The following is a 23,548-nucleotide window of genomic DNA, read 5'->3' as shown; positions in this document are numbered from 1 at the left end:
AGCTGAGACAATAGAAATGTGTTTTTAGGTTAGCTGAGACAATAGAAATGTGTTTTTAGGTTAGCTGAGACAATAGAAATTTGTTTTTAGGTTAGCTGAGACAATAGAAATTTGTTTTTGTTAGCTGAGACAATAGAAATGTGTTTTTAGGTTAGCTGAGACAATAGAAATTTGTTTTTAGGTTAGCTGAGACAATAGAAATTTGTTTTTGTTAGCTGAGACAATAGAAATTTGTTTTTGTTAGCTGAGACAATAGAAATTTGTTTTTAGGTTAGCTGAGACAATAGAAATGTGTTTTTAGGCTAGCTGAGACAATAGAAATTTGTTTTTATGTTAGCTGAGACAATAGAAATTTGTTTTTAGGTTAGCTGAGACAATAGAAATTTGTTTTTGTTAGCTGAGACAATAGAAATGTGTTTTTAGGTTAGCTGAGACAATAGAAATTTGTTTTTGTTAGCTGAGACAATAGAAATTTGTTTTTAGGTTAGCTGAGACAATAGAAATGTGTTTTTAGGTTAGCTGAGACAATAGAAATGTGTTTTTAGGTTAGCTGAGACAATAGAAATTTGTTTTTGTTAGCTGAGACAATAGAAATTTGTTTTTAGGTTAGCTGAGACAATAGAAATGTGTTTTTAGGTTAGCTGAGACAATAGAAATGTGTTTTTAGGTTAGCTGAGACAATAGAAATTTGTTTTTAGGTTAGCTGAGACAATAGAAATGTGTTTTTAGGTTAGCTGAGACAATAGAAATTTGTTTTTGTTAGCTGAGACAATAGAAATTTGTTTTTGTTAGCTGAGACAATAGAAATTTGTTTTTAGGTTAGCTGAGACAATAGAAATTTGTTTTTGTTAGCTGAGACAATAGAAATTTGTTTTTGTTAGCTGAGACAATAGAAATTTGTTTTTGTTAGCTGAGACAATAGAAATTTGTTTTTAGGTTAGCTGAGACAATAGAAATTTGTTTTTGTTAGCTGAGACAATAGAAATTTGTTTTTGTTAGCTGAGACAATAGAAATTTGTTTTTAGGTTAGCTGAGACAATAGAAATTTGTTTTTGTTAGCTGAGACAATAGAAATTTGTTTTTGTTAGCTGAGACAATAGAAATTTGTTTTTAGGTTAGCTGAGACAATAGAAATGTGTTTTTGTTAGCTGAGACAATAGAAATTTGTTTTTAGGTTAGCTGAGACAATAGAAATTTGTTTTTGTTAGCTGAGACAATAGAAATTTGTTTTTGTTAGCTGAGACAATAGAAATTTGTTTTTAGGTTAGCTGAGACAATAGAAATGTGTTTTTAGGTTAGCTGAGACAATAGAAATGTGTTTTTAGGTTAGCTGAGACAATAGAAATTTGTTTTTAGGTTAGCTGAGACAATAGAAATGTGTTTTTAGGTTAGCCGAGACAATAGAAATGTGTTTTTAGGTTAGCCGAGACAATAGAAATTTGTTTTTAGGCTAGCCGAGACAATAGAAATGTGTTTTTAGGTTAGCTGAGACAATAGAAATTTGTTTTTGTTAGCTGAGACAATAGAAAAATTTGTTTTTAGGTTAGCTGAGACAATAGAAATGTGTTTTTAGGTTAGCTGAGACAATAGAAATGTGTTTTTAGGTTAGCTGAGACAATAGAAATTTGTTTTTAGGTTAGCTGAGACAATAGAAATTTGTTTTTAGGTTAGCTGAGACAATAGAAATTTGTTTTTGTTAGCTGAGACAATAGAAATTTGTTTTTAGGTTAGCTGAGACAATAGAAATTTGTTTTTAGGTTAGCTGAGACAATAGAAATGTGTTTTTAGGTTAGCTGAGACAATAGAAATTTGTTTTTAGGTTAGCTGAGACAATAGAAATTTGTTTTTAGGTTAGCTGAGACAATAGAAATTTGTTTTTGTTAGCTGAGACAATAGAAATTTGTTTTTAGGTTAGCTGAGACAATAGAAATTTGTTTTTAGGTTAGCTGAGACAATAGAAATGTGTTTTTAGGTTAGCCGAGACAATAGAAATGTGTTTTTAGGTTAGCCGAGACAATAGAAATGTGTTTTTAGGCTAGCCGAGACAATAGAAATTTGTTTTTAGGTTAGCCGAGACAATAGAAATTTGTTTTTGTTAGCTGAGACAATAGAAATTTGTTTTTAGGTTAGCTGAGACAATAGAAATGTGTTTTTAGGTTAGCTGAGACAATAGAAATTTGTTTTTAGGTTAGCTGAGACAATAGAAATTTGTTTTTAGGTTAGCTGAGACAATAGAAATTTGTTTTTGTTAGCTGAGACAATAGAAATTTGTTTTTAGGTTAGCTGAGACAATAGAAATTTGTTTTTAGGTTAGCTGAGACAATAGAAATTTGTTTTTGTTAGCTGAGACAATAGAAATTTGTTTTTAGGTTAGCTGAGACAATAGAAATTTGTTTTTGTTAGCTGAGACAATAGAAATTTGTTTTTGTTAGCTGAGACAATAGAAATTTGTATATGTTTTTATGTCACCTGAGACGAAGAGATGACACCTGTTGCACTAACCCTTTGTCCGCCATTCTGCATTGTAAACAATTGACATTTTCAACTTCTTCTAGAAACCTGGCAAGCCATTTTCAATTCCATAAACCTTCTATGCGCAAGTGTGAACTAAAAATTGTGAATCATAAGGTCCACCCTCCCACAAGGGCCAAGGGGGCAGGAATAAAAGCAGCAAATTGACTCAAATTTCAAAAATATTTTCTTTAACACCAAAATATGGTAGAATGAAATTATGGATGGAAGGGTCTTAAGTTGCTTTACCAAAATTAAGAATTTAATGACCTCAGGGCCTTACATCTCCCCCAGGGAGGGGTTAAAGTTTGCTATACTTGTTATTGGAAAAACTGAATTTTTCAGTGTAATTTCTTTTTCATAAAAAATAAGTTTTTTGGCAGTTAATGTTACACAGTTTACCTTTGCATTTGTAGTTTATTTTACTTCTTTGTCAACATGTATTATTTCTATGGCATATTTCACACGAACATAGACAGTATTTAAAGAAACCAGCAAGCCATTAATTAAGGCCCTTTGATCTATTGTTACTATGAACTGTTCAGAACAGTAATTTTTGACCGTTTTTTTCTTTCATTTTTTTTGTTGTTGTTTAGATTGGAAAAGGAATACAAGAAATACTTCGAATAGCTGCAATCAACATGATGTCAAATTTTGAAGAAAAAACATTTGGTTTGTCAACATTCAGTAAGAGAAGTACTTTAGAAGAAAGTTCTCTGGTAAGTGACAATGATAAATAAATAACTGCTACACACTTCTCATCTCTATAATTGTGTTAAGTACATGTGTGTGTTATCCAGACCAGGCCCCACTTGTATAAAACATCTCAACTTGAGATTTCCTCAAGTCGAAAATTTCCTCTGCTGATATCTCCTCAAAAACGGCTTGTATAAAATTTTCTCAAGGAACAGGAGGAAGGCATCAGCGAGGATATTAGCTGAGGAAAATCTCGACTAGAGGAAATCTCAAGTTGAGATGTTTTATACAAGTGGGGCCTGATCTCCTAGTATACTATTCCATGTAAGATCATGTATCATGTGTCCAGTACAAGGAGAATGACAGGTCTCTGTGATCATTCTTTAATGTTTAATCAGTATTGTTACTGAATAAAAATAAATTGCAGAGCATCACCTCTCTTACTGTAATTGGTGCTCATACCGAATGTTTGGTGCTTAGAGATAAAACACAATTTCATTGAACATTTTCATAAATACACTTATCAGATAACAATAAAAAATAAGTAATGGAATTAGGGATATCTGCAATGTTTAATTGAAAAAATAGGTGGAAAGCACATCCAAGATTTGAAAACAGTGTAAAAACTTTGTCTGATTTGATTTTTTGTGTCCCTTTTAGGAACTTCAACTTTCCGTTGAGAATGCCTTGGACAATACTGGACTTCTTCCAACAGAGAGTTCTTTGATGCCCGGTCGCATGTTGTATATCTGCCCTGGACACGCAGCTAGTTGGCAGATCGGAGTGGAACTCTCCGAGATTCCAGAGTATATCTTTAAAGGATATTCCAACTTCATAACCTCCATTAAATTACCCAACAATCATTTGACTTCAATCACACCTGAAGCGTTTTTGAATCTCCCTCATCTCTTGAAATTGGATGTGAGTGAAAATTTTTTGGATGTCCTGCCGGAAACTTTAGGGCAGTGTTGTAATTTACACTATTTGGACTTGGCAGAAAATAACCTGCTAGACCTACCGACTTCATTGAGCAACTGTAAACATTTGTGTCGGATAGACATCAGTCAGAATAGAATGGATGTCTTACCACCTGTTCTTATAAAGTTACCTGAGCTGAAAAGACTGGTAGCCAATGACCTGTTTTTGACGAGTTTACCTGAAAATATTGGTGACATGCCAAACCTTAATGTCTTGTACATGAATGGAAACTGCTTGACAAAGCTCCCAAAGAGTTTTGCGAAGCTCCAAAAACTGAAAGAACTTTCACTGCCAGGCGTGATGTGGATGAAAAACAAGTCTAACCAATACCATTCAAAGTCATACTTTGAGAAGTTTTTAGAAGGAAGAGGAATCCAACGGCTACTTGCAGCATTACCCGAGTCTGAGGTTAGTGGTACCCTAAAAACATTAATCCAAAACATTTATCTTACTACTTTTAGCTCACATGGGAAAGACCCAACTTCATATAAATGGTGGGTCTGATCCCCTTGGAGCCTTAGAGATTCGGTCCAAAAAGAGAAATTTAGCAAGTCCTTGAAAATCCTCCTTTCTCTGTAGGAATGCCTGGATTGTGTCTCGATTTGGTCTGGAGCATCCGTGGATGAAGGGAAAACAATTTCATGTAAATGATCGGGCTGGGATGGAAGGGTTCGGGCCCGAATGAGGAAATAGAACAAATTCTTTAAAGTCCTTCTTCTGTAGGAATGGCAAAATGCTATCCAGTTTGGTAAGAAGCATGCTTGGGGGAAGGAGATTTTTGTAGAGATGGCTTGGCTGATCTGCTGGGGACAGAGGTGTAGGGCCCATTAGGGAGATAGATATAAACCTTTGGGTAAAGCAATTTCAGCCAAACAAAGCCTGGTGAGTGCTACAGGCCCTATGGGCCTCTTGTTGCTTCATTCTTATGTCCTTGTCATTTCATAGTGCAGGCCATGTAGTGTTACCCTGGCAGACATTCTGTCATTCCCTCTTTAAACACAATTACATTTCAATCAATTATTCTTTAACTGATAGAAATAAAGAACTGTTATATGGTAGGTATAGTTTTATAAGGAAGAGTTTGGATTTGGTTGTGGCTGATTCGAGAGTTACAGCCATTTACCTTTAAGAAGTTCAATTAAAATTTTCTCATAAATGGGAAGATCGAAGTTGGAGAGCCTTGCCTAACTCCAGTGGGATTTCTGTCTTCAGACAGAGCTTTGCTTTTTATTTCATGGGTATTGTTGTGAGAAACACTAAAAAGTTTAAAACTTCTCCTTGGTCACCAGTGGGAACATTAACGTTGCGCAGACATGTTTAGCAAACGTTTTTTCTTTCCATTGATATAAGATGTATGATAATTTACAAAAAGATAACAAACTATTACATTTGACAATTTACTTCAAGTTAGTCAAATTTTTCGTACATTTATTTGTGTAAAAAAAAATTGTACTACAACAAAAATACTATGTAATTTTAAATTACTTGTTTTGCAGCATTAGCAGTTACGATAATAGTTTTAACATTGCAACAGGATCGTGATACTGAAATTCAGTTGATGAACTATTTATACCAAAATAGTCCCCGACAAGTATCATCTGAGAAAACTGAATCAACAATGTCATACTGAGTGTTCTCTTGTCAAAGTTATTTTTCTTTCATTTTACTTTCCCATGTATGTGTGGATATTACCGGAGATACTTATTTCATTTAAGTGAAATTGGGTCCAATACATAATCAAATCTACAGTAATCACCTTAACTTAATTCAATTAGCTTAAAAAAACTGAGATTATCAACTGCCCTATTCTCTTGTGGTTATGAGTTTGGGTGTTACACTTTACACTGTTTGCTCTAGATCACATGCAATGGGCCTTCTGCATGATGTTCAGAGAGGTACATCTATCAACTAACTACTACAAGAAGATCCAACCTCAAAATGACCCTGGCTGTTCATTGAGCAGTAAAACAAACAAAATCAAGCCTACCAACAATAAGAGATCTGGGATTTATTTTGTTACTCTGCTTTGTTTTTCAGAAGCTGAATCACGATGACATGTTCCAGTTGTTTGATTTCGACAGTAGTGGAACACTAGATACTAAAGAGATAGCTAGGTTAAATGCCAGTCTCTTCTCCATCTTTCCAAGGTTTGGATACAAAGGCATAGACCCTCCAGGTAATTAAAGGAAACTGTGATTTATTAGATTTCATTTGAAGTGAATGCCATAAATATTTCATATTTTCATCGGATATTTTGTAAATGTTTTTACAGATGACAATACTCCAAGTGGATTTCCAGAGGAGATTCTAACACTTAAGAATCTGACCTACCTCAATCTTCAGTACCAAGGCATTGTCCATGTACCAGCAGGTATTCAGAATTTAGAAAAGCTGGACAATATGACCCTGGCCTTCAACCCAAACCTGCTATCTATAGCTGCTGAGGCTGGACGCTGTCCTCTAAAACGTAAGTACACTGAACAGGGTTATGTCATTGTTTGTAAAGCAATGTTACGATGAGTATGTGAAAATGGATTCATTAGGATAGAGAACGGCAACGTGTAAAATGTGTATATTTAATGATGGTTAATGATATTTTCCAGCACAGGTTAAGGATCCTCTTCGCTGGTCTCATAAGAATTGTTATTGTTATTATAAATGTCACTTCCGGTAGTTATACGTACTGTTCCTTTGTAGTCGTCGTACTTAATTTCCTGCCCATTCCAGTATTCATCCAGTTTGTTTTTGAAACTGTTTAGTGTATTGGTAGTTACAATGAGGTAAGGGAAACTGTTCCATACAACTGTTGCTCTATTGGAGAAGGAGCTTTTCCGTAATGATGTTCTGGCATGTTTTGGGTATATTTTCAGTGAGTTAGTTTTTGTGCTGGATCTCCCAGAGGTATCAGACCACATCCTTATAAACCGTGTTTCCCCCTTATCATATTTTCCTCCAACTGCCTTGTACATCTCTATCATATTACCTCGAAAACGCCTGTAGGTTAGGGTTGGCAGTTTCATCATCTTTAATCTTTCCAGATACGACAGATTTCCCATTCCAGGTAGTTGTTTTGTTGCCCTCCTTTGGACACCTTCCAATATGTTTCATTTGTAGGGTTTCCAAACAGCACTGGCATGTTCTAAGTGTGTTCTTACAAGTTATTTGTAGAGTGGAATAAATAACACAGAATTAAGAAACTTGAATGTTCTTCTGATCATGCCAAATATTGATGTTGCCTTCTGTATCTTTTCACTGATATGGTTGTCAAAGGTAAGTTCTTTGTCAAAAATTACCCCAAGATCTTTCTCTTCTTCAACTTCTCCAAGGGTTGTGTTGTTCAGTACATAAGTGGCGTTTTCTGTTTTTATGCTTTCCAATGTGCATAAACTTACACTTATCTTCATTAGATGATAGCAGTCAAGCCTTGCTCCATTCAGAAAGTCTGAACAGGTCTTCCTGTAAAGATTTCCTATTTCCTTCAGACTTAATAACTTGGAACATTTTTATGTCATCTGCAAATAAGTATACAGTTGAGTCCACCTTCTCTGGCAAGTCATTTATGTAAATGACGAACAAGAGTGGCCCAAGCACTGACCCCTGAAGTATTCCAGATGTCACTTTTCCCCATTCAGAAGTTGCTCTGTTGACTATTACTCTTTGTTGTCTGTTGTACAGAAAGTCTTTCAACCAAGTATGAACCACGCCATTTATCCCATATGATTTTAATTTTTTTATTAGCCTGAGATAAGGGACCATGACAAAAGCCTTACTAAAGTCTAAGTATATACATTCCACATCTAGGGCATTGTCAAGGGCTTCCGTCCATTCTTCTAACACATTTATAAGTTGCAAGGCTGTAGACCATCCTGACATAAATACGTACTGCTTGTTGGTAAACAATGTGTTGGCTAGCATATCCTATATGTAGAGGTTGTGTGGATTTAAAAAAAATAGAAACATACAGAAGAACAGAATGGGCAGGTGATTGAGATAAAGTCAATATTGTTCACGGACAATCCAGCTGCTTAATGACCTGTTTGACCTGTTGCCTCATTCAGATTATTCTTAAAATAATTTGCCAACTGGTGACTGAGGTGCCTCAAAAACCTGTGCAGAAAAGCAATGTTAATGGGAAAAGAGCTACATCAGAAACAGAGGTCACTAGGAGAGGGAGAGTTGGAAATAGAGATATCAAGCTAATTGGATAATCAGGGAAGGGAGGTAACTGCGGAAGGCAAATCATAAGAAAATGGTGATACTGGAAAAGAGAGGTGACCAGTTGAAAAGCAAGTTAGCCATGGTAGGAGAGAAAAAGAAAGCTCTGATAAAGGGAGGTAATTAAGTATGGAGAGGTTATTAGGAATTTTACATGCTAATAATGGCAGGTCATCAGAGAAGTGAGACAACTCAGAGAAGAAAGACACTGGGAAAAGTAGATTGTCTGGGAGGAAAGGTAATGCAGAAATGTAGGTCACCAGGAAAGCAAGGCCAGCAGCAATGATAAAGTACTTGGGAAGGAACAGTTGTGAGTACAGGGATAGGAAGACAAATGTCAAGAAGTGTATTGATTGAGGCGGCTGTATGTGATAAGATAAATTTGGCCTAAAAGTTGATTCTCAAGGATTTGTAAAAAAGTGAACTTAAGTAAAGGTTAATTACTATGAGCATTTTTTGTTATATCAGGGTTAACTTTGGATGACTGCCCCTTGCTGAAAACCCCTCCAAAAGAGATCAGAGAACGAGGATTTACTACAACATATGCCTACCTCAAACGTCTGCTGACAGGATCTGTGGACTGTAAACGAACCAAACTGATGTTGGTGGGACTTGGTGGAGCTGGTAAAACCAGGTAATTAAGAGGAATACATTGGTGGTACTATTTTAGTCAGTCGTGAACAGGTTGGTTTTTGTATTCCTAAAGAGACAGAATGAGGGAGTTGGCAAAAGCATATGCCTGGAACAGGAGGTGATTTTCACCAAAATATATTGCTTTTTCTATAAATCTGATTGTTCTGACACAGTCATTATGTAGTAGGAAAGCTTTCTACTTGTTTATTCAGTTGCACCTACATTGAAACATAGTCTTTTACCTTTATCTTTTCAGTTTAGTGAAAGCTCTGATGTCCAGTCTGCAAGAGGAGTCCAATCTGACTGGAGCAGATGCTATTACTGATGGTCTGTATGATTTCTCTGTGAAAAAATCTGAAAATTTGTCGCCTTAAATTATAATTGAGAGATGATTCAGATTTGACTTTGACTTGACTATATTTTGATACAGGAATTGACATCTGTACTTGGGATGTGGATTACAAGGGAGAGACAATATCCTACAGTGTGTGGGACTTCGCTGGTCAGACCGTGTACTACAACACACATCAGGTAATGGCCGTCATGGATAAAACCTGGGGGACATCTCATAGGGTAATACAACACACATCAGGTAATGGTTACCAAGGGAAAAAACTTAGGGAACATCACATAGTGTAATATGTTACACCCATCAGGTAATACAGCACACATCTGGTAATGGCTGTCAAGGATAAAACTTAGGGGACATCTCAAAGGGTAATATGTTATACCCATCAGGTAATACAGCACACATCTGGTAATGGCCGTCATGGATAAAACCTGGGGGACATCTCATAGAGTAATCTAATACAAATCAGGTAATAGCTGCCTGTGTTCAAACAAAGGGGACATCTCACAGGGTAATACAATACAAGTTAGGTAAAGATTGTTAACTTTAGGCAGAGGGAATCTTACAGTGCAATAATGCACACATGAGAAAATGGCTGTCAATGAATCAAATTAAGAGTACTCTCATAGGCAAATACAGCACATGTCAGATAAAAGTTGTCATGTAACACATCATTTATTCATCATTTATTTTCAGTTTTTCCTTTCTGACCGCGCTGTGTACCTGCTGCTGTGGAATATACGACTTGGACATGAACATGCTGGTTTGAACTTCTGGCTCAACTCAATCACAGTACATGCTCCTAAGGCCCCCATCTTTGTTGTGGGCACCCACACTGACCAGGTGAGTCATAGACACTGACTGTCATAGTATATACTCCTAAGGCCCCATCTTTGTTGTGGGCACCCACACTGACCAGGTGAGTCATAGACACTGACTGTCATAGTATATACTCCTAAGGCACCCAACACTGACCATCACAATACATGCTTCCATCTTTGTGGTGGACACCCCACTCTGACCATCACAGTACATACTTCCATCTTTGTGGTGGACACCCCACTCTGACCATCACAGTACATACTTCCATCTTTGTGGTGGACACCCCACTCTGACCATCACAGTACATGCTTCCATCTTTGTGGTGGACACCCCACTCTGACCATCACAGTACATACTTCCATCTTTGTAGTGGACACCCCACTCTGACCATCAAAATCTCTACATGTCTAAGGCCCCCATTTATATGACCATGGCATACTTATTGTATTGTGTAATGCAAATGTCATATTGTTTCTATAAAAACGAGATTTGCTGTTGTTTGTAGATGACCAAAGTGGAGTTACCTATGGACGAAATGAACCAAACCTATCACCAAATAGAGGGATTCCACTTCGTTAGTTCAAAGAATGGAAACGTAAGTGGTAGATCTAATAATCTCTGTGTTGTAGAACTATGCTATTTATACCTCAGGATGTGCTTGACCTAATTAGATCATTATATCTCCAGGGTATTCCTGATTTGAAGGTGTTGTTCGGTGTTATATAGCTGTGATATTTATATCTACAGGGTATCCCTGATTTGAAGGTGTTGTTCGGTGTTATATAGCTGTGATATTTATATCTCCAGGGTATCCCTGATTTGAAGGTGTTGTTCGGTGTTATATAGCTGTGATATTTATATCTACAGGGTATTCCCGACCTGAAAGAGGCATTGTACAAAGTAACATTACAGCAAGAGTACATGGGAGAGAAAATTCCTCAGGCATGGCTTCATTTTGAATCTATCATTGCAAAGTAAGTTTTGAGTTAGAAAGATTTATAGCCTGTTTTCCTGTTTTATTTTGAGTTAATGACTGTGATTTCACTGAGTGATACACTTTAAGTATATTTTCATATGCAATCAAATGTCAAACATTTTATCATTTACTGACCCAATGTTAGAGTGCAATTTGCTTGACAACAACAGATCAACTCAATCATATTGCTTGTATGTTTACAGTGAGAAAATCTCAAATAGGAGTGATGTGCTGCCATACCACAATGTAGAGAATTTGGCCACAGAGGCTGGAATAGTGGATGCTGTTGAGGTACTTCCTACATTTTTCTATAAACCTAATTCTGAGAAATTTAGCAAAAACATTTCTATAGTCTTTTTGTATTGTATCTTATTTCTGCTCATTCTACATAAACATGAGTTGAAATTATTATCATGAAAAAGTTCGAAGGTAAGTGTAGTTTAATACCAGGCTATCATTGACATTTGACAAAGTGATAACAACTTGATTTTGTTAATGGAAAGTTTGGATACTTTAGAAAAACCAGAAGGTTAATTTGTTGCCTTAGAGTATAGATACTGGGTCATCCCATAGCGATGTGACAAGATGGCAGTTCTTAACTGACTCATTTTATGCCCCTACCTTTTTAAAGGGAGAGCATAGTGTTACCACTCATCCTGTGCCATTCTGAAACAATGTCATATTTCTAGACCATCTCAACAGATTTGGTTCATATGTACCCCATGGTATCATAACATCAGCTTCTACTGTTACAGACCTTAGGCAAAAATAATTAATTACTTGGTTTTCATATCAGTTCTAATCTACTTTGAAGCCAAGAAAAGCCCAGTGTTACATATGTTATTCTTGGTTGAATAAAAAAGAATCTCTTTCATCGTTTTTGGAAAAAGAATGTGTGGAGAAAAGCAGCACCTGAAATATCTGTTACACATTTAACTGTAAAACCAGAACCATAGGATCATTAATGTAAAAGACAAAGACCTATAACTAATAACTAATTCCCACATGTTTAACAAGTCTCTATGAAAATGGATAAAGTTTGGTCTGAAAAATCAAATTTTAAAAAATCCCTATTTTGTCTTTTTGACAATAAAATGGTAAAAAAAAAAACCTTTCCTGTCTTGTCTCTTTTTGGAAAAAAACTGACCTGAGAATCATGTATTTATTTATTTTGCTTATCATATGAAGTATTAAGGTTGTCATTTGAGTAAATTAATGTTAGAGAGTCATGGGTCACATTTTACAACATTTCCAAATTGATCAAAGATGTATGTTTCACACAATGATTGCTTGATTATTGCATCATTTTTGATTTATCATTGATATCAGTATATTGATGCAATTTTAAAATGATGTTTGTTAGGTGGCTCAAGCAATCCAGTTCCTACATGATCTTGGATCTGTACAACACTTCCAGAATGAGTACCTACACAAGCATGTGGTGATCAACCCTCAGTGGATTGTAGATGTGATGGCCTGTGTAGTGTCTGTTAAACAGTCATCCATCCAGGTAATGATCAACCTGTCTTTATGGTATTGTGTGGCTAGGCCTTCAGAACATACAGGTTTTCTGATGATAAATGCTTGGTTGTACATCTACTATAGTTAAAAGGAGTTATATAAGAATCACTTTGTCCATCTATGCAAAGTTTATGTTTAAGATATTTCATAAACGTTTAAACAGATTTAGTTCAGAGTCACACCATAGCATCACAACAGTAAGTTCTATGCCTGATTCAGTTTTGGTGGTAATTTGTCAAGGTTAAAGGTCACCACTGTCCACTTTTGACATAAAAAGCTTGTGCACAAAATATCTCATGATTCACTCAAAATATTTATTTAAGAATAAAAAGTTAGGGATTTGAGGGTGTAGCTATGTGAGCCCCTCATTTTGTATTTAGGTGTTGTATTAGATAAATTTGGAATGTAAACCTGTAAATAGAACTTTTACTGTTTTGATGTATTTCTATGGATAATACAAGTATGTATCCACTTGGTCATATTGCAACAGACACTATAGCGCCACAACATCAAGCTCTACACATGTATAGGAATTGGTTAAGGTTAAAGGTCAAAGGTCACCTTTTGCCACTTTTTGAAAAAATAAGAATTTGTACAAAAATCTTGTGAACTCTTTGACAAATTTAGTTCAAATTAACATCATAGCATCACACCATCAGGTTCTGCTCTTGATTGGATATTGGTACTGTTAAAGATTAAAGGTCAAGGGTCACCCTTGACCACTTTTGAAATAAACAGCTTACATACAACATATCTTATAAACCCCTTAACAGATTTAATTCATATTCACTACATCAAATTCTGATTAGATTTTGATGATTATCAGTCAAGGTTAAAGGTCAAAGGTCACTAAGGCCACTTTTGACATGTATTCAGTATATGGAGGGCTGCACATTTTGGAGCTCATGTAAGTTACTTTGTGTTAACAAGACTCTATTTCAGTAAACTTTCATACTTTCAGGATGGTCATCTGAAGCATTCTGATATTGGAACAGTCTGGAAAGAATATCCAAAGATGTGTGACTGGCTTCTGAAACTGACTGAACAGTTTGACTTGACGTTCCAGTTAGAGGGGGAAAAATGTAACATTGTACCATGTCTTCTTCCAGAGAAGCGTCCAGAGGTAAGAGGAAAAACAAGATTCGTATCCTAACCACATTGCCTTTGATCATTGCTGTAAGATGTAATCATAATGGATCTTATATTACTGTATAAATAAGGCAGTAGGACCATTCTGGTTATATGCCCACCAATATATACTCAAGTTTCCATAGAAATTCCAGTAAATGCCATTGTGTTGAGCCAATCTCCTAATTTTAAGCTATCCAGAGATTTAAGTCCCCTGGGCTTATCACAGGATACCGATTTTGTATAATACTAAGCAGGTAAATCATGAAACAGTTTCATCATCAGACTTTTGATATATTTTATTTATAGATTAAATGGCCAGAGATGAACAAAGAAGGTGGTGTTTATGAAACAGTAATGGTCTACAAATTTGACTATCTCCCAGCTGGCTTGTTCAACAGGGGACAGGTAACTTACAACACGAGAACAACAATTATATAGTTATAAGTGTTCACAATTACTGAAAATATCACTGCATTAAAATCAAATTCATATAAGAATATTTCTATTTGCCTGTGGCTTCCCATTACAGCAGTACAAAAGACGAGTGTCATGATGGGACTAGAACGGTAACTGGGCATGCTCTTTTGTGATGTCACCATGCTGACTATTTCATAATGCAACTGTGATTCTGTTGTATAATTTTATTGATCAATATAGGCAGGTGTCTCATTAATTTTTCCCCAAAACATGATAGTGATGTAAGTATAAAAATTAAAGTATTTTCTGTATTTAGCTTTAGTCAGTATATAATTGTAATTGCAAGGTGCCCTTGTGGGCAAATCTTCGAAGATTATCACATTCAGAAAACATTATTATACAAGTACATGTATGTGTCAGCTTTCATGAAGTGCAATTTATGTATGTAGAATTTATCCTTAATTGATGTTGAAAGTTTTAGACAGTGTATATGTATGTATACTTTTATTTCCTGTTTTGACAGCAAATAATGTTTCTGTCCCTTATACATATACATGCTAGGGGTGATTTAACATGCATATGGAGATATGCATTCAGTCTTTTGTGTTCGGATATAAGATCCTTTCTTTCAAGGTTTAATGAATGTTCTGGAAGAGATTACTCACTTTCAAAATTTCAATCTCAAAAAATGCAATTAGAGGACTGGCTCTGATAAACTGAATTTTTAAATCACCTGACCCTTCATTGCGCTTCGTCCATCATCATCTGCCATGTGTCATGCATAAACTTTTGACATTTCAAACCTCTTCTCAAGTTCCACCAATGGGATTGAGTTTAAACTTGCATGAAATGATCCTGAGATGGTCCTGACTAAGTGTTGTTATTTTTCGTCTATGTCTGAAATCCAAGATGGCCACTATGGCCACCATCTTGAGAAACATATTTTAAATTTCTCCTCCAGTTCCACACGTGCCATTGAGCTGAAAATTGGTGGGAATGTTAAAGAAAGTTAGCCAACAAAGTGTTGTTATTTTTCGACCTTGTCAAAATATTGATACAGCAGCCACAGAGGCCATTTTGTAACATGATTGCACAATCATGGTTTTACTGTGCAACACCTATTTCAAACTTCTCAAGTTTCACCAGTTTGAACTCCAAATTTACTGTCAAATAATAGAAAACACTTGTTACAGTTACCTACTCCTCACTAAAACTACCATCTACATTATGGAAGACACAAGATTTCATTCAAAGTAGAAAAAATAGCCCTTCTCCCTGCTGAAAGCTTTTGTAGTCATATGACCGTTTAGGCCCATGGGCCTCTTGTTAAAAACATGTTTTGAATTGGTCTTTCATTTAATTAGTAGTATTTTGAAATTCTGAAAAACAAACAAGTTTTTCCGATGATATATTTCTAAAAATTTGTTTATGGCATCTTCATGCAAAGTCATAAATGGTGGTGGAATGTGTAAACATTAAAGTGGACACTGAGTTGCCAAAATGTTGTTTGTTTTCAAATGGACTTGGTACATAGGTATAAGTCAATCCCAGAATTTTAATTACTGCAGAGAAGCATTTAGAGGATTTTTTTTTTAAAAATTGTATTGTTTACACACAGGTAAGACTGCATGGGTACTCAGATGACTCCATGATCTGGAAGAGAGGATCATTTTTGCAGAAAAATGGCCAGATAGCATTGATACAACAGATTAAGTAAGACTTCAAGTGTTATCGTTGACATACAAAAATGATTGATTGTAGAATTAGATAATATTTGTTAACTGACTAATCTGTAAGAATCTCTTGAGTTTTGTGTATTTCATTGTTAATAAAAGTGGACTGATTTTGTAATGTTTTTAAAAGGAAATACATGTAACATTCAGCTGTCAGATATCATACATATTCTTCAGTAATCCAAGAGGACAACACATTAACTATAATTAAATTGGGCTTATTACAGAGCATTAAAATCGTAATTAACGGTAGTGCAACTGAACAGCTTTAGATTTGGGATGGGCTTATTACCAAACATGGGCTTATTATACAATAAATGTAGTAGCTGCAATCTGTTATCACAGTTACAGAATACAATAAACTCTCCCCGCATGCTTGATTGGTAACTAAAAGTTTACCCTTGTTTTCTTTAGGGACTCGGAGCTAAATGTTAGGGTCCAAGGGATGAAGCCGGAAAATCTGCTGTTCTTTATTCATGAGGTGTTTGAAGGTCTAATTAATGAGTCCTTCCATGGTGTTGCTTACGATTATGAGATACCATGTCCAGATTGTACAAAACAGGTGAAAGATGCATTTTTATCAGTTATTATTTGTATATAATTAAGGTTCTACAAGTTCATAATTCAGTCAAGGTCAATGTCTTCATCAATCATTGTGTCAGCATCTTTGATTGCAAATTTAGAATTTAGAATCAATTTAAATGTAGGATACAATGTTTTATCCTTCAATGAGAAATTCAAGATAAAATTGAGAGAAAATGTTTTGTCTAAAATATGTGTACATTATAATAGATTGTGAATTCCGTGCCAGCATTTCAGGAAGTATTTCAGTTTGGCTTATTGTTACCTGTACTAGTTTCCTAAATTACAAAAAAATGAATCTAGTTTTCTATGATATATTTGCAGTATGTAAAAGATCCCCATATGTTCAGGGCATCTGGTGTCCGCCGTGCCCTGGAACTGAAGGCACCATTCCTACAATGTCAGAAGTATTTCCACACTGCCCCCATTCTCAACCTTCAGGGCATTATGGCTCCTGACACTAACAGTGACTTCGAAGTTCATCTGGATCAGGATGTCAACAATTTGCAGCAGATACAAAACGAGATGTCAGTCAGTGAGTAGAAATAATTAAATCTTGGTTACAGGATCTGTCATGGAGGCTAAAGAGGTTCACAGCATTTCATACCCAGTGTAATATGAGCCACAATTTAACTGGTGTTTCAAAGCATTCCTTACCTAGTGAGTTGACAAACCGCAGCACCTAGAGCCTAACTTGGGTCTCATGGCATTCATACCCATTTTGTTAGCTTGCTAGAGCTTTATATACTTTGCCTCCTAGCTTTGATACCTGGTGTGGTATCTAGCTAGAGTTTGTATAGACTTTGTTTCCTAGCTTTTGATACCCAGTGTGGTAGCTAGCTAGAGCTTGTATAGACTTTGTCTCCTAGCTTTTAATACCCAGTGTGGTAGCTAGCTAGAGCTTGTATAGACTTTGTCTCCTAGCTTTTAATACCCAGTGTGGTACTAGCTAGAGCTTGTATAGACTTTGTCTCCTAGCTTTTGATACCCAGTGCGGTAGCTAGCTAGAGCTTGTGTAGACTTGGCTCCTAGCTTTTAATACCCAGTGTGGTACTAGCTAGAGTTTGTATAGACTTTGTCTCCTAGCTTTTGATACCCAGTGTGGTAGCTAGCTAGAGCTTGTATAGACTTTGTAGTAGCTAGCTAGGGCTTGTGTAGACTTTGTCTCTTAGCTTTTGATACCCAGTGTGGTAGCTAGCTAGAGCTTGTATAGACTTTGTCTTCTAGCTTTTGATACCCAGTGTGGTAGCTAGCTAGAGCTTGTATAGACTTTGTAGTAGCTAGCTAGAGCTTGTGTAGAGTTGGCTCCTAGCTTTTGATACCTGGTGTGGTATCTAGCTAGAGTTTGTATAGACTTTGTTTCCTAGCTTTTGATACCCAGTGTGGTAGCTAGCTAGAGCTTGTATAGACTTTGTCTCCTAGCTTTTAATACCCAGTGTGGTACTAGCTGGAGCTTGTATAGACTTTGTCTCCTAGCTTTTGATACCCAGTGTGGTAGCTAGCTAGAGCTTGTGTAGACTTGGCTCCTAGCTTTTAATACCCAGTGTGGTACTAGCTAGAGTTTGTATAGACTTTGTCTCCTAGCTTTTGATACCCAGTGTGGTAGCTAGCTAGAGCTTGTATAGACTTTGTAGTAGCTAGCTAGGGCTTGTGTAGACTTTGTCTCTTAGCTTTTGATACCCAGTGTGGTAGCTAGCTAGAGCTTGTATAGACTTTGTCTCCTAGCTTTTGATACCCAGTGTGGTAGCTAGCTAGAGCTTGTATAGACTTTGTCTCCTAGCTTTTGACACTCAGTGTTGTAGCTAGCTAGAGCTTGTATAGACTTTGTCTCCTAGATTTTGATACCCAGTGTGGTAGCTAGCTAGAGCTTGTATAGACTTTGTCTCCTAGCTTATGATACCCAGTGTGGTACTAGCTAGAGCTTGTGTAGACTTTGTCTCCTAGCTTTTGGTACCCAGTGTGGTGGATAGCTTGAACTTAAATTCATTTCAGTGTGATTTCACTGTACCAGGAGACATATTCTGTTAGAACTTTTATTCAGAGTTAGCCATATACCTACCATTATTACATCTTGTAAAACTCTCATATATGATATCATAGCATTATATAAACTTGTACATATCATATATATATTTATATTTGTCCAGATATTTTCATCTCCTACTGCATCAAAGACGCACCAGGAGATAGATCTAAAGTCATACATCCAGCCACTGTCTATGCTGACCTGGAAAATGAGGGATACACCTGGTGATTATTTCAAACTCATGCATTAATCTCATACCTTAATTTGAATTTCTTTGTGAAGTAACTATTGAGGAGATTAGGAAAAAAAATGCTGAGATCAAGTGTAATTCTTTAATTTAAAGTTATTCATTTAGAAGTAATTCACAACTTACAGTTTTATCAACACTATCCAAGAGGTAAAACAGATTCAAAGCTAAATAAACATTAATTGAAAATATTTACAAGATTTTTAATGCAAGAAACAGACTTCTATGTAGCAATGAATGCATGGCACTGATTATAATCTGTAAATGACTTGATTAATTTTACTTAATTATCAGTTATGAAACTGGAACTGATTCCTATTACTAATCTTATCCTTATTTCTGGTGATTTACAGTATTTAATCATTCTTACACGGTACAATAAGATATCTTCAGTCTTTTTCTGTGTGTTTACAGTTACTTTCCTGAGGGTAAAGAACTCATCTCTCGTGAAGAAATGGCTAAAAAAATTGTACATGCATCAGTGTTTCTTGTGTTTATCTCCAACAACTATGCTGCCAATGAGGTCTGTTGTGACATGTTCAAGTATGTTGTCAACACCATGAAGAAATCCACCATCGTTGTAGCTGTAGGAGAGAACTTCGACTGGAAACAGAGCCCCACTTTGGGAGTATTTGTATCTGATCTGGTAGGTATTATTCTAATTCACTGGCAATTTAGCACAACCTTTTTTATTATTTAATGACTATGATTTGGAATGATATAACCACAATTGACTGTCTGCAAATTTCTCATTTGCATATCTAGCCTGGACAATGATGTGTTAATTACGTCGATTGCCACGATCGATGTCACAAACAGTATAGTGGGACCCAAAAAGTTCAATAAAATTTTGGCTTATTTTGAATGTTTTTATACATCACCAGTAAAACTTCAAATCAGAGTAGGACTAGAAAAGATTAACTCAGTACATATTATACTGTTCTGTGCTGACTGTGACGAGATCTAATAGAAAGTAAGAGATATTCACAGTGCTTTGAATTATATGTTGTAGGTTTTTGTGAACATGATCAACTCTAAGAAGGATGTATACAAGACTAAATTTGCTGAATTACTGACCACGCTGCAGAAGAATGAAGAACTGAGTCTAGCCAAGCCAGAGACATCCAACCCTTGCTTCATCAGCTACTCCTGGGTCAATTCTCGTACTGCTGTGGATTCTGGTACCAAGTATGTCATAAGTTGATTGGCTTATACTGAAATACTATTCATGTATTTTAGTGTAAACTCTCTATCATGGCCCCAGATTTGAACTTTGACAATACCCATGTCACATGATGTTCCTGGCAATTAACTTTCATAGGAATTATTTTTTAATGCAAAAATCAAAAAAAGTAAATCACGCTCAAAAGTAAGTTGGTTTATTAAAGTGAATTTGTAATTAGCGCTAATGTATTCTTACACACATGACAAAAAACGCAAGTGACCTATACAGATCACATGTGACCATTATAGCTTACATATATATAGATGTATTGTAACTTATATACTTCATATGTGGCCTATATATATAACACATTAGCTAAAATGGTATATAGATTATAATGAAAACATGTGACTTGTGTAAATAAAATGTGACCTACAAAGGTATATATATATAGATGGTATGTGACCTGTATAGTTTATATAGGTATCATGTGACCAATATTGATAGCATGTGATCTAGAAAAGTATGTAGATTATATAGATAACTTGTGACCTATATAGATGTGATAGGTGATAACACATACAGACAGACTTCGGAATATCCTTGGGTAGATTTGGTGTTGCCCAAAAATCCTTGTTATAAATATTTGTTTTCATAGGGAGCTATCTGGAGCTATTGGCCCAGGAGACCCTCGGGAACTGAAAAAATATTTAGAGGAACATGGTGTAGGCTGCTGGATTGATGTGGAGCAAGTCAATGTGGTAAGTCAAGATGCTCTCCCAGATGTGAGTATAGGACTAGTAGGGTTGGCCCAGCAGATAGTCTGTGTGTATGTATTTATTCTGTTTCAGTATGGCTGATGGAGTAGATTAATGTATCACATAACATTCATCATCTGTCGTTTATCACTTATCTCTCAGTGTTTTCAATGGAATTACTTTTTTAAGAAACCAGTTCCCAATATTTTACAGTGTACCTATGGGTCAAGGGGTCAAGTCTCTTTCTTAACTTCAAGAAAAGCCAGCATACTGATATATGTCCAACGGGTATCTGAATGTTGTATAGAAAATGTTCTCATATCAATGACTTTGACATACTTTCAAGGTCATTAGAATATGCTATGTTGAGTAAGTCAAAAACATGTCCCCAGAATCATAAGGTTTGAATCAGCAATTCTGAAGGATGTAGTGTAAATATGTATTGAAAAACACATGTGTAGCATATAGAGGGATAATGTAGATGTTAAAAGGTCACACTGTTAACATCACCTTCGGTATTAGACAAAGTGGTTTTAATAGTGAGGTGATCTCAATAGTGAGCATTACCCTGTAAACAGAACAAACTCCTGGTAAATTTCTGACTGCTCAATGATGAATTCAGTGCAAAACTGGTTTTTGTGACTTTTTAAAACAGATCTTAATTTTAAATTGGTCTTTAAGCCAGACAGGTTACACTGTTTAATACAATTTTCTGTAAGAATGTTTTTTTCAATTTTGCTTTAATATTGATTTGAGCTATACAGGCCCTCTGAACCTCTTGTTTGACAAATATAGTTTTGCCACCTTGATTGCGCTTAATTTCATTATTACTTGTAAACAAATCAAATACACCATGATATGAAATCATTCTAAAATATAATTTTCATGAACAGAATGACCAGTTGTTCAGCAGAATCGCAAAAGGAATGTCTGAGGCACGGATAATGGTTGCTTGTGTGTCTGATGAATATGCCCAGTCAAAGACTTGCTGTAAAGAACTACGATTTGCCCTGCAGCTTGGATTGCCAATAGTGATCGCTGTTGTTGGGACAGGTGAAAAGTGGAAACGAACAGAGGTACGACTCGGTCTATTTCTTAGGGCTAAGTTATGGTACAAGTGTTCATCATCTCCATCTGCTTTTAAAGGCCAAGTCACAAAATTCTTATCATTAAGCTAAACATTGTGAGCTGTGGATACACATACCAGGTGTTCAAAATACAGTAAAGATGAATTGAGTAAGGACATTTACAACAAAAATTCATAATTTGTTCAATTGCATGAAGACATGAATTGAATCTGGTAAAGTTATACCTGTCATTATCATACACAGAGTGTTGTAATATTATGTGAAAATTGAAAATTTCAGGTTGGATTCCACTCATTGTCATTTCCGACAGTAAACTTTCAACGCCATAATGACAATGCCTGTCAGGACCTGTTGAAACTTGTACAGAAAAACATGTTAGCAGAACACGCAGAGGATGCAGAGGATAAGAAAAGAAAGAAAGACAAAGCTAATGAGGAAAAGGCAAATAGGTCATTCCAGGTAAGTAAAATTACTAAGATGTACTTGTATCTATTTAAAAAGTATGACACACTTCCATACTAAGTATGATAAACTCATGTCTTAATGTAAGATGTGACTTATTGGTTTGTCCATATAAGGTATGATATATGGATACCTCCTTGTTAGACATGATATATTGGTAGAATAGAAGTTCATATGATATATTTGTACTTCCATATAAGGTATGACATGCTGGTACCTCCTTATAAGGTATGATGTAATAGCACATCCTTTTAAGGTATGATCAATTTGTACTTCCATATCAACATATAACATATTAGTACAATGTACTTCCTTCTGAAGTATAACATATTGTACTTCCTAATAAGGTATGATTAATTGGTACTTTCATATAAGGAATGACATATTGGTACTTACATGTAACATATGACAAAACAGTTCTTCCATATAAGGTATGACATATTGACAGTACTTTCCTATATGGTACTCAATTACAACATGTGACTGATTGTTATATATTTTCATTCTTGATACCTTAATACTATATCAAGAACTTGCCTTTAACTTTCGTATTGCTTTTTGTTGGGTTCCTGGACACATGGGAATACCAGACAATGACAAATCAGATTGTGACCCAGAGGAAGCTTTATCGCTACCACATGTTGTTTTTAAACTTCATTTTACCTATTTTAAACCATTTATTAAATAAATTTTAAAAGCTCAGTGGCAGGAGGGATGGAATACCTATACTGAAAACAAATTGCACTCCGTTTAACCTGTTATTGGTGAATGGTCTCCAGGCTATAGAGACAGCCACCGAGACGAAGTTGTCCTTTCCTGTCTTAGGTTGGGTCATAAATACCTTACACATTCATATATGTTGAAAGGTGAATATAATCCTTTGTGCATAGGGTGTGATGAGTCATTCACCGTTAAACATTTTTATTGGACTGCATTAACCTTCTGTCTACTCGAGAACGCTTTTATCGTAACATTACATGTCTAAAATCCCTTTTTGAAACTGCTGAGATTTGTAAAATTCTACATTACCTGAAAGATGTTGGTCTGTATAATAGACTATGATGTAGCATTTTAATATTTTTGTGTTAACATACCCTTTTAAGATTTTTAACATTTGTTTTTTACCTTTTGGTTTGTTTAATGTAATTTCCTTTTGGATCGTTGTGTATTTTACCGTTTGATGACCCTAATGACCTTTTATGTGTTGACGGGCCGTTAAAAATGTAATAATAATAATA

At 35.6% G+C, this 23,548-nt stretch overlaps 1 protein-coding gene across 1 annotated transcript in view; it reads left to right on the top strand.

Moving 5' to 3' along the window:
• The window catches only part of LOC132554131 (uncharacterized), a gene marked incomplete at its 5' end in the record, with an annotated part of 56,137 nt that overhangs the window by 22,121 nt on the left and 10,468 nt on the right, over positions 1-23,548 (top strand). The window contains 23 exons of the mRNA XM_060218431.1: positions 3,108-3,230; positions 3,868-4,593; positions 6,223-6,361; positions 6,458-6,652; positions 8,869-9,034; positions 9,290-9,360; positions 9,464-9,564; positions 10,079-10,225; positions 10,710-10,799; positions 11,072-11,178; positions 11,384-11,471; positions 12,544-12,690; positions 13,663-13,824; positions 14,139-14,237; positions 15,868-15,962; positions 16,397-16,544; positions 16,889-17,099; positions 18,712-18,814; positions 19,252-19,483; positions 19,850-20,025; positions 20,661-20,763; positions 21,654-21,836; positions 22,128-22,307. Of these exons, the coding sequence (XP_060074414.1) occupies positions 3,108-3,230; positions 3,868-4,593; positions 6,223-6,361; positions 6,458-6,652; positions 8,869-9,034; positions 9,290-9,360; positions 9,464-9,564; positions 10,079-10,225; positions 10,710-10,799; positions 11,072-11,178; positions 11,384-11,471; positions 12,544-12,690; positions 13,663-13,824; positions 14,139-14,237; positions 15,868-15,962; positions 16,397-16,544; positions 16,889-17,099; positions 18,712-18,814; positions 19,252-19,483; positions 19,850-20,025; positions 20,661-20,763; positions 21,654-21,836; positions 22,128-22,307 (3,792 nt within the window). The remainder of the gene's footprint in view (positions 1-3,107; positions 3,231-3,867; positions 4,594-6,222; positions 6,362-6,457; positions 6,653-8,868; positions 9,035-9,289; positions 9,361-9,463; positions 9,565-10,078; positions 10,226-10,709; positions 10,800-11,071; positions 11,179-11,383; positions 11,472-12,543; positions 12,691-13,662; positions 13,825-14,138; positions 14,238-15,867; positions 15,963-16,396; positions 16,545-16,888; positions 17,100-18,711; positions 18,815-19,251; positions 19,484-19,849; positions 20,026-20,660; positions 20,764-21,653; positions 21,837-22,127; positions 22,308-23,548) is intronic.

This window comes from Ylistrum balloti, unplaced genomic scaffold, assembly GCF_031769215.1.
Source record: "Ylistrum balloti isolate Yb309-2 unplaced genomic scaffold, AGI_CSIRO_Ybal_v1 Utg370382, whole genome shotgun sequence".
Lineage (NCBI taxonomy): Eukaryota > Metazoa > Mollusca > Bivalvia > Pectinida > Pectinidae > Ylistrum > Ylistrum balloti.
The sequence above is the reverse complement of the archived record's forward strand: the minus strand, read 5'-3'. Positions and strand labels throughout refer to the sequence as shown.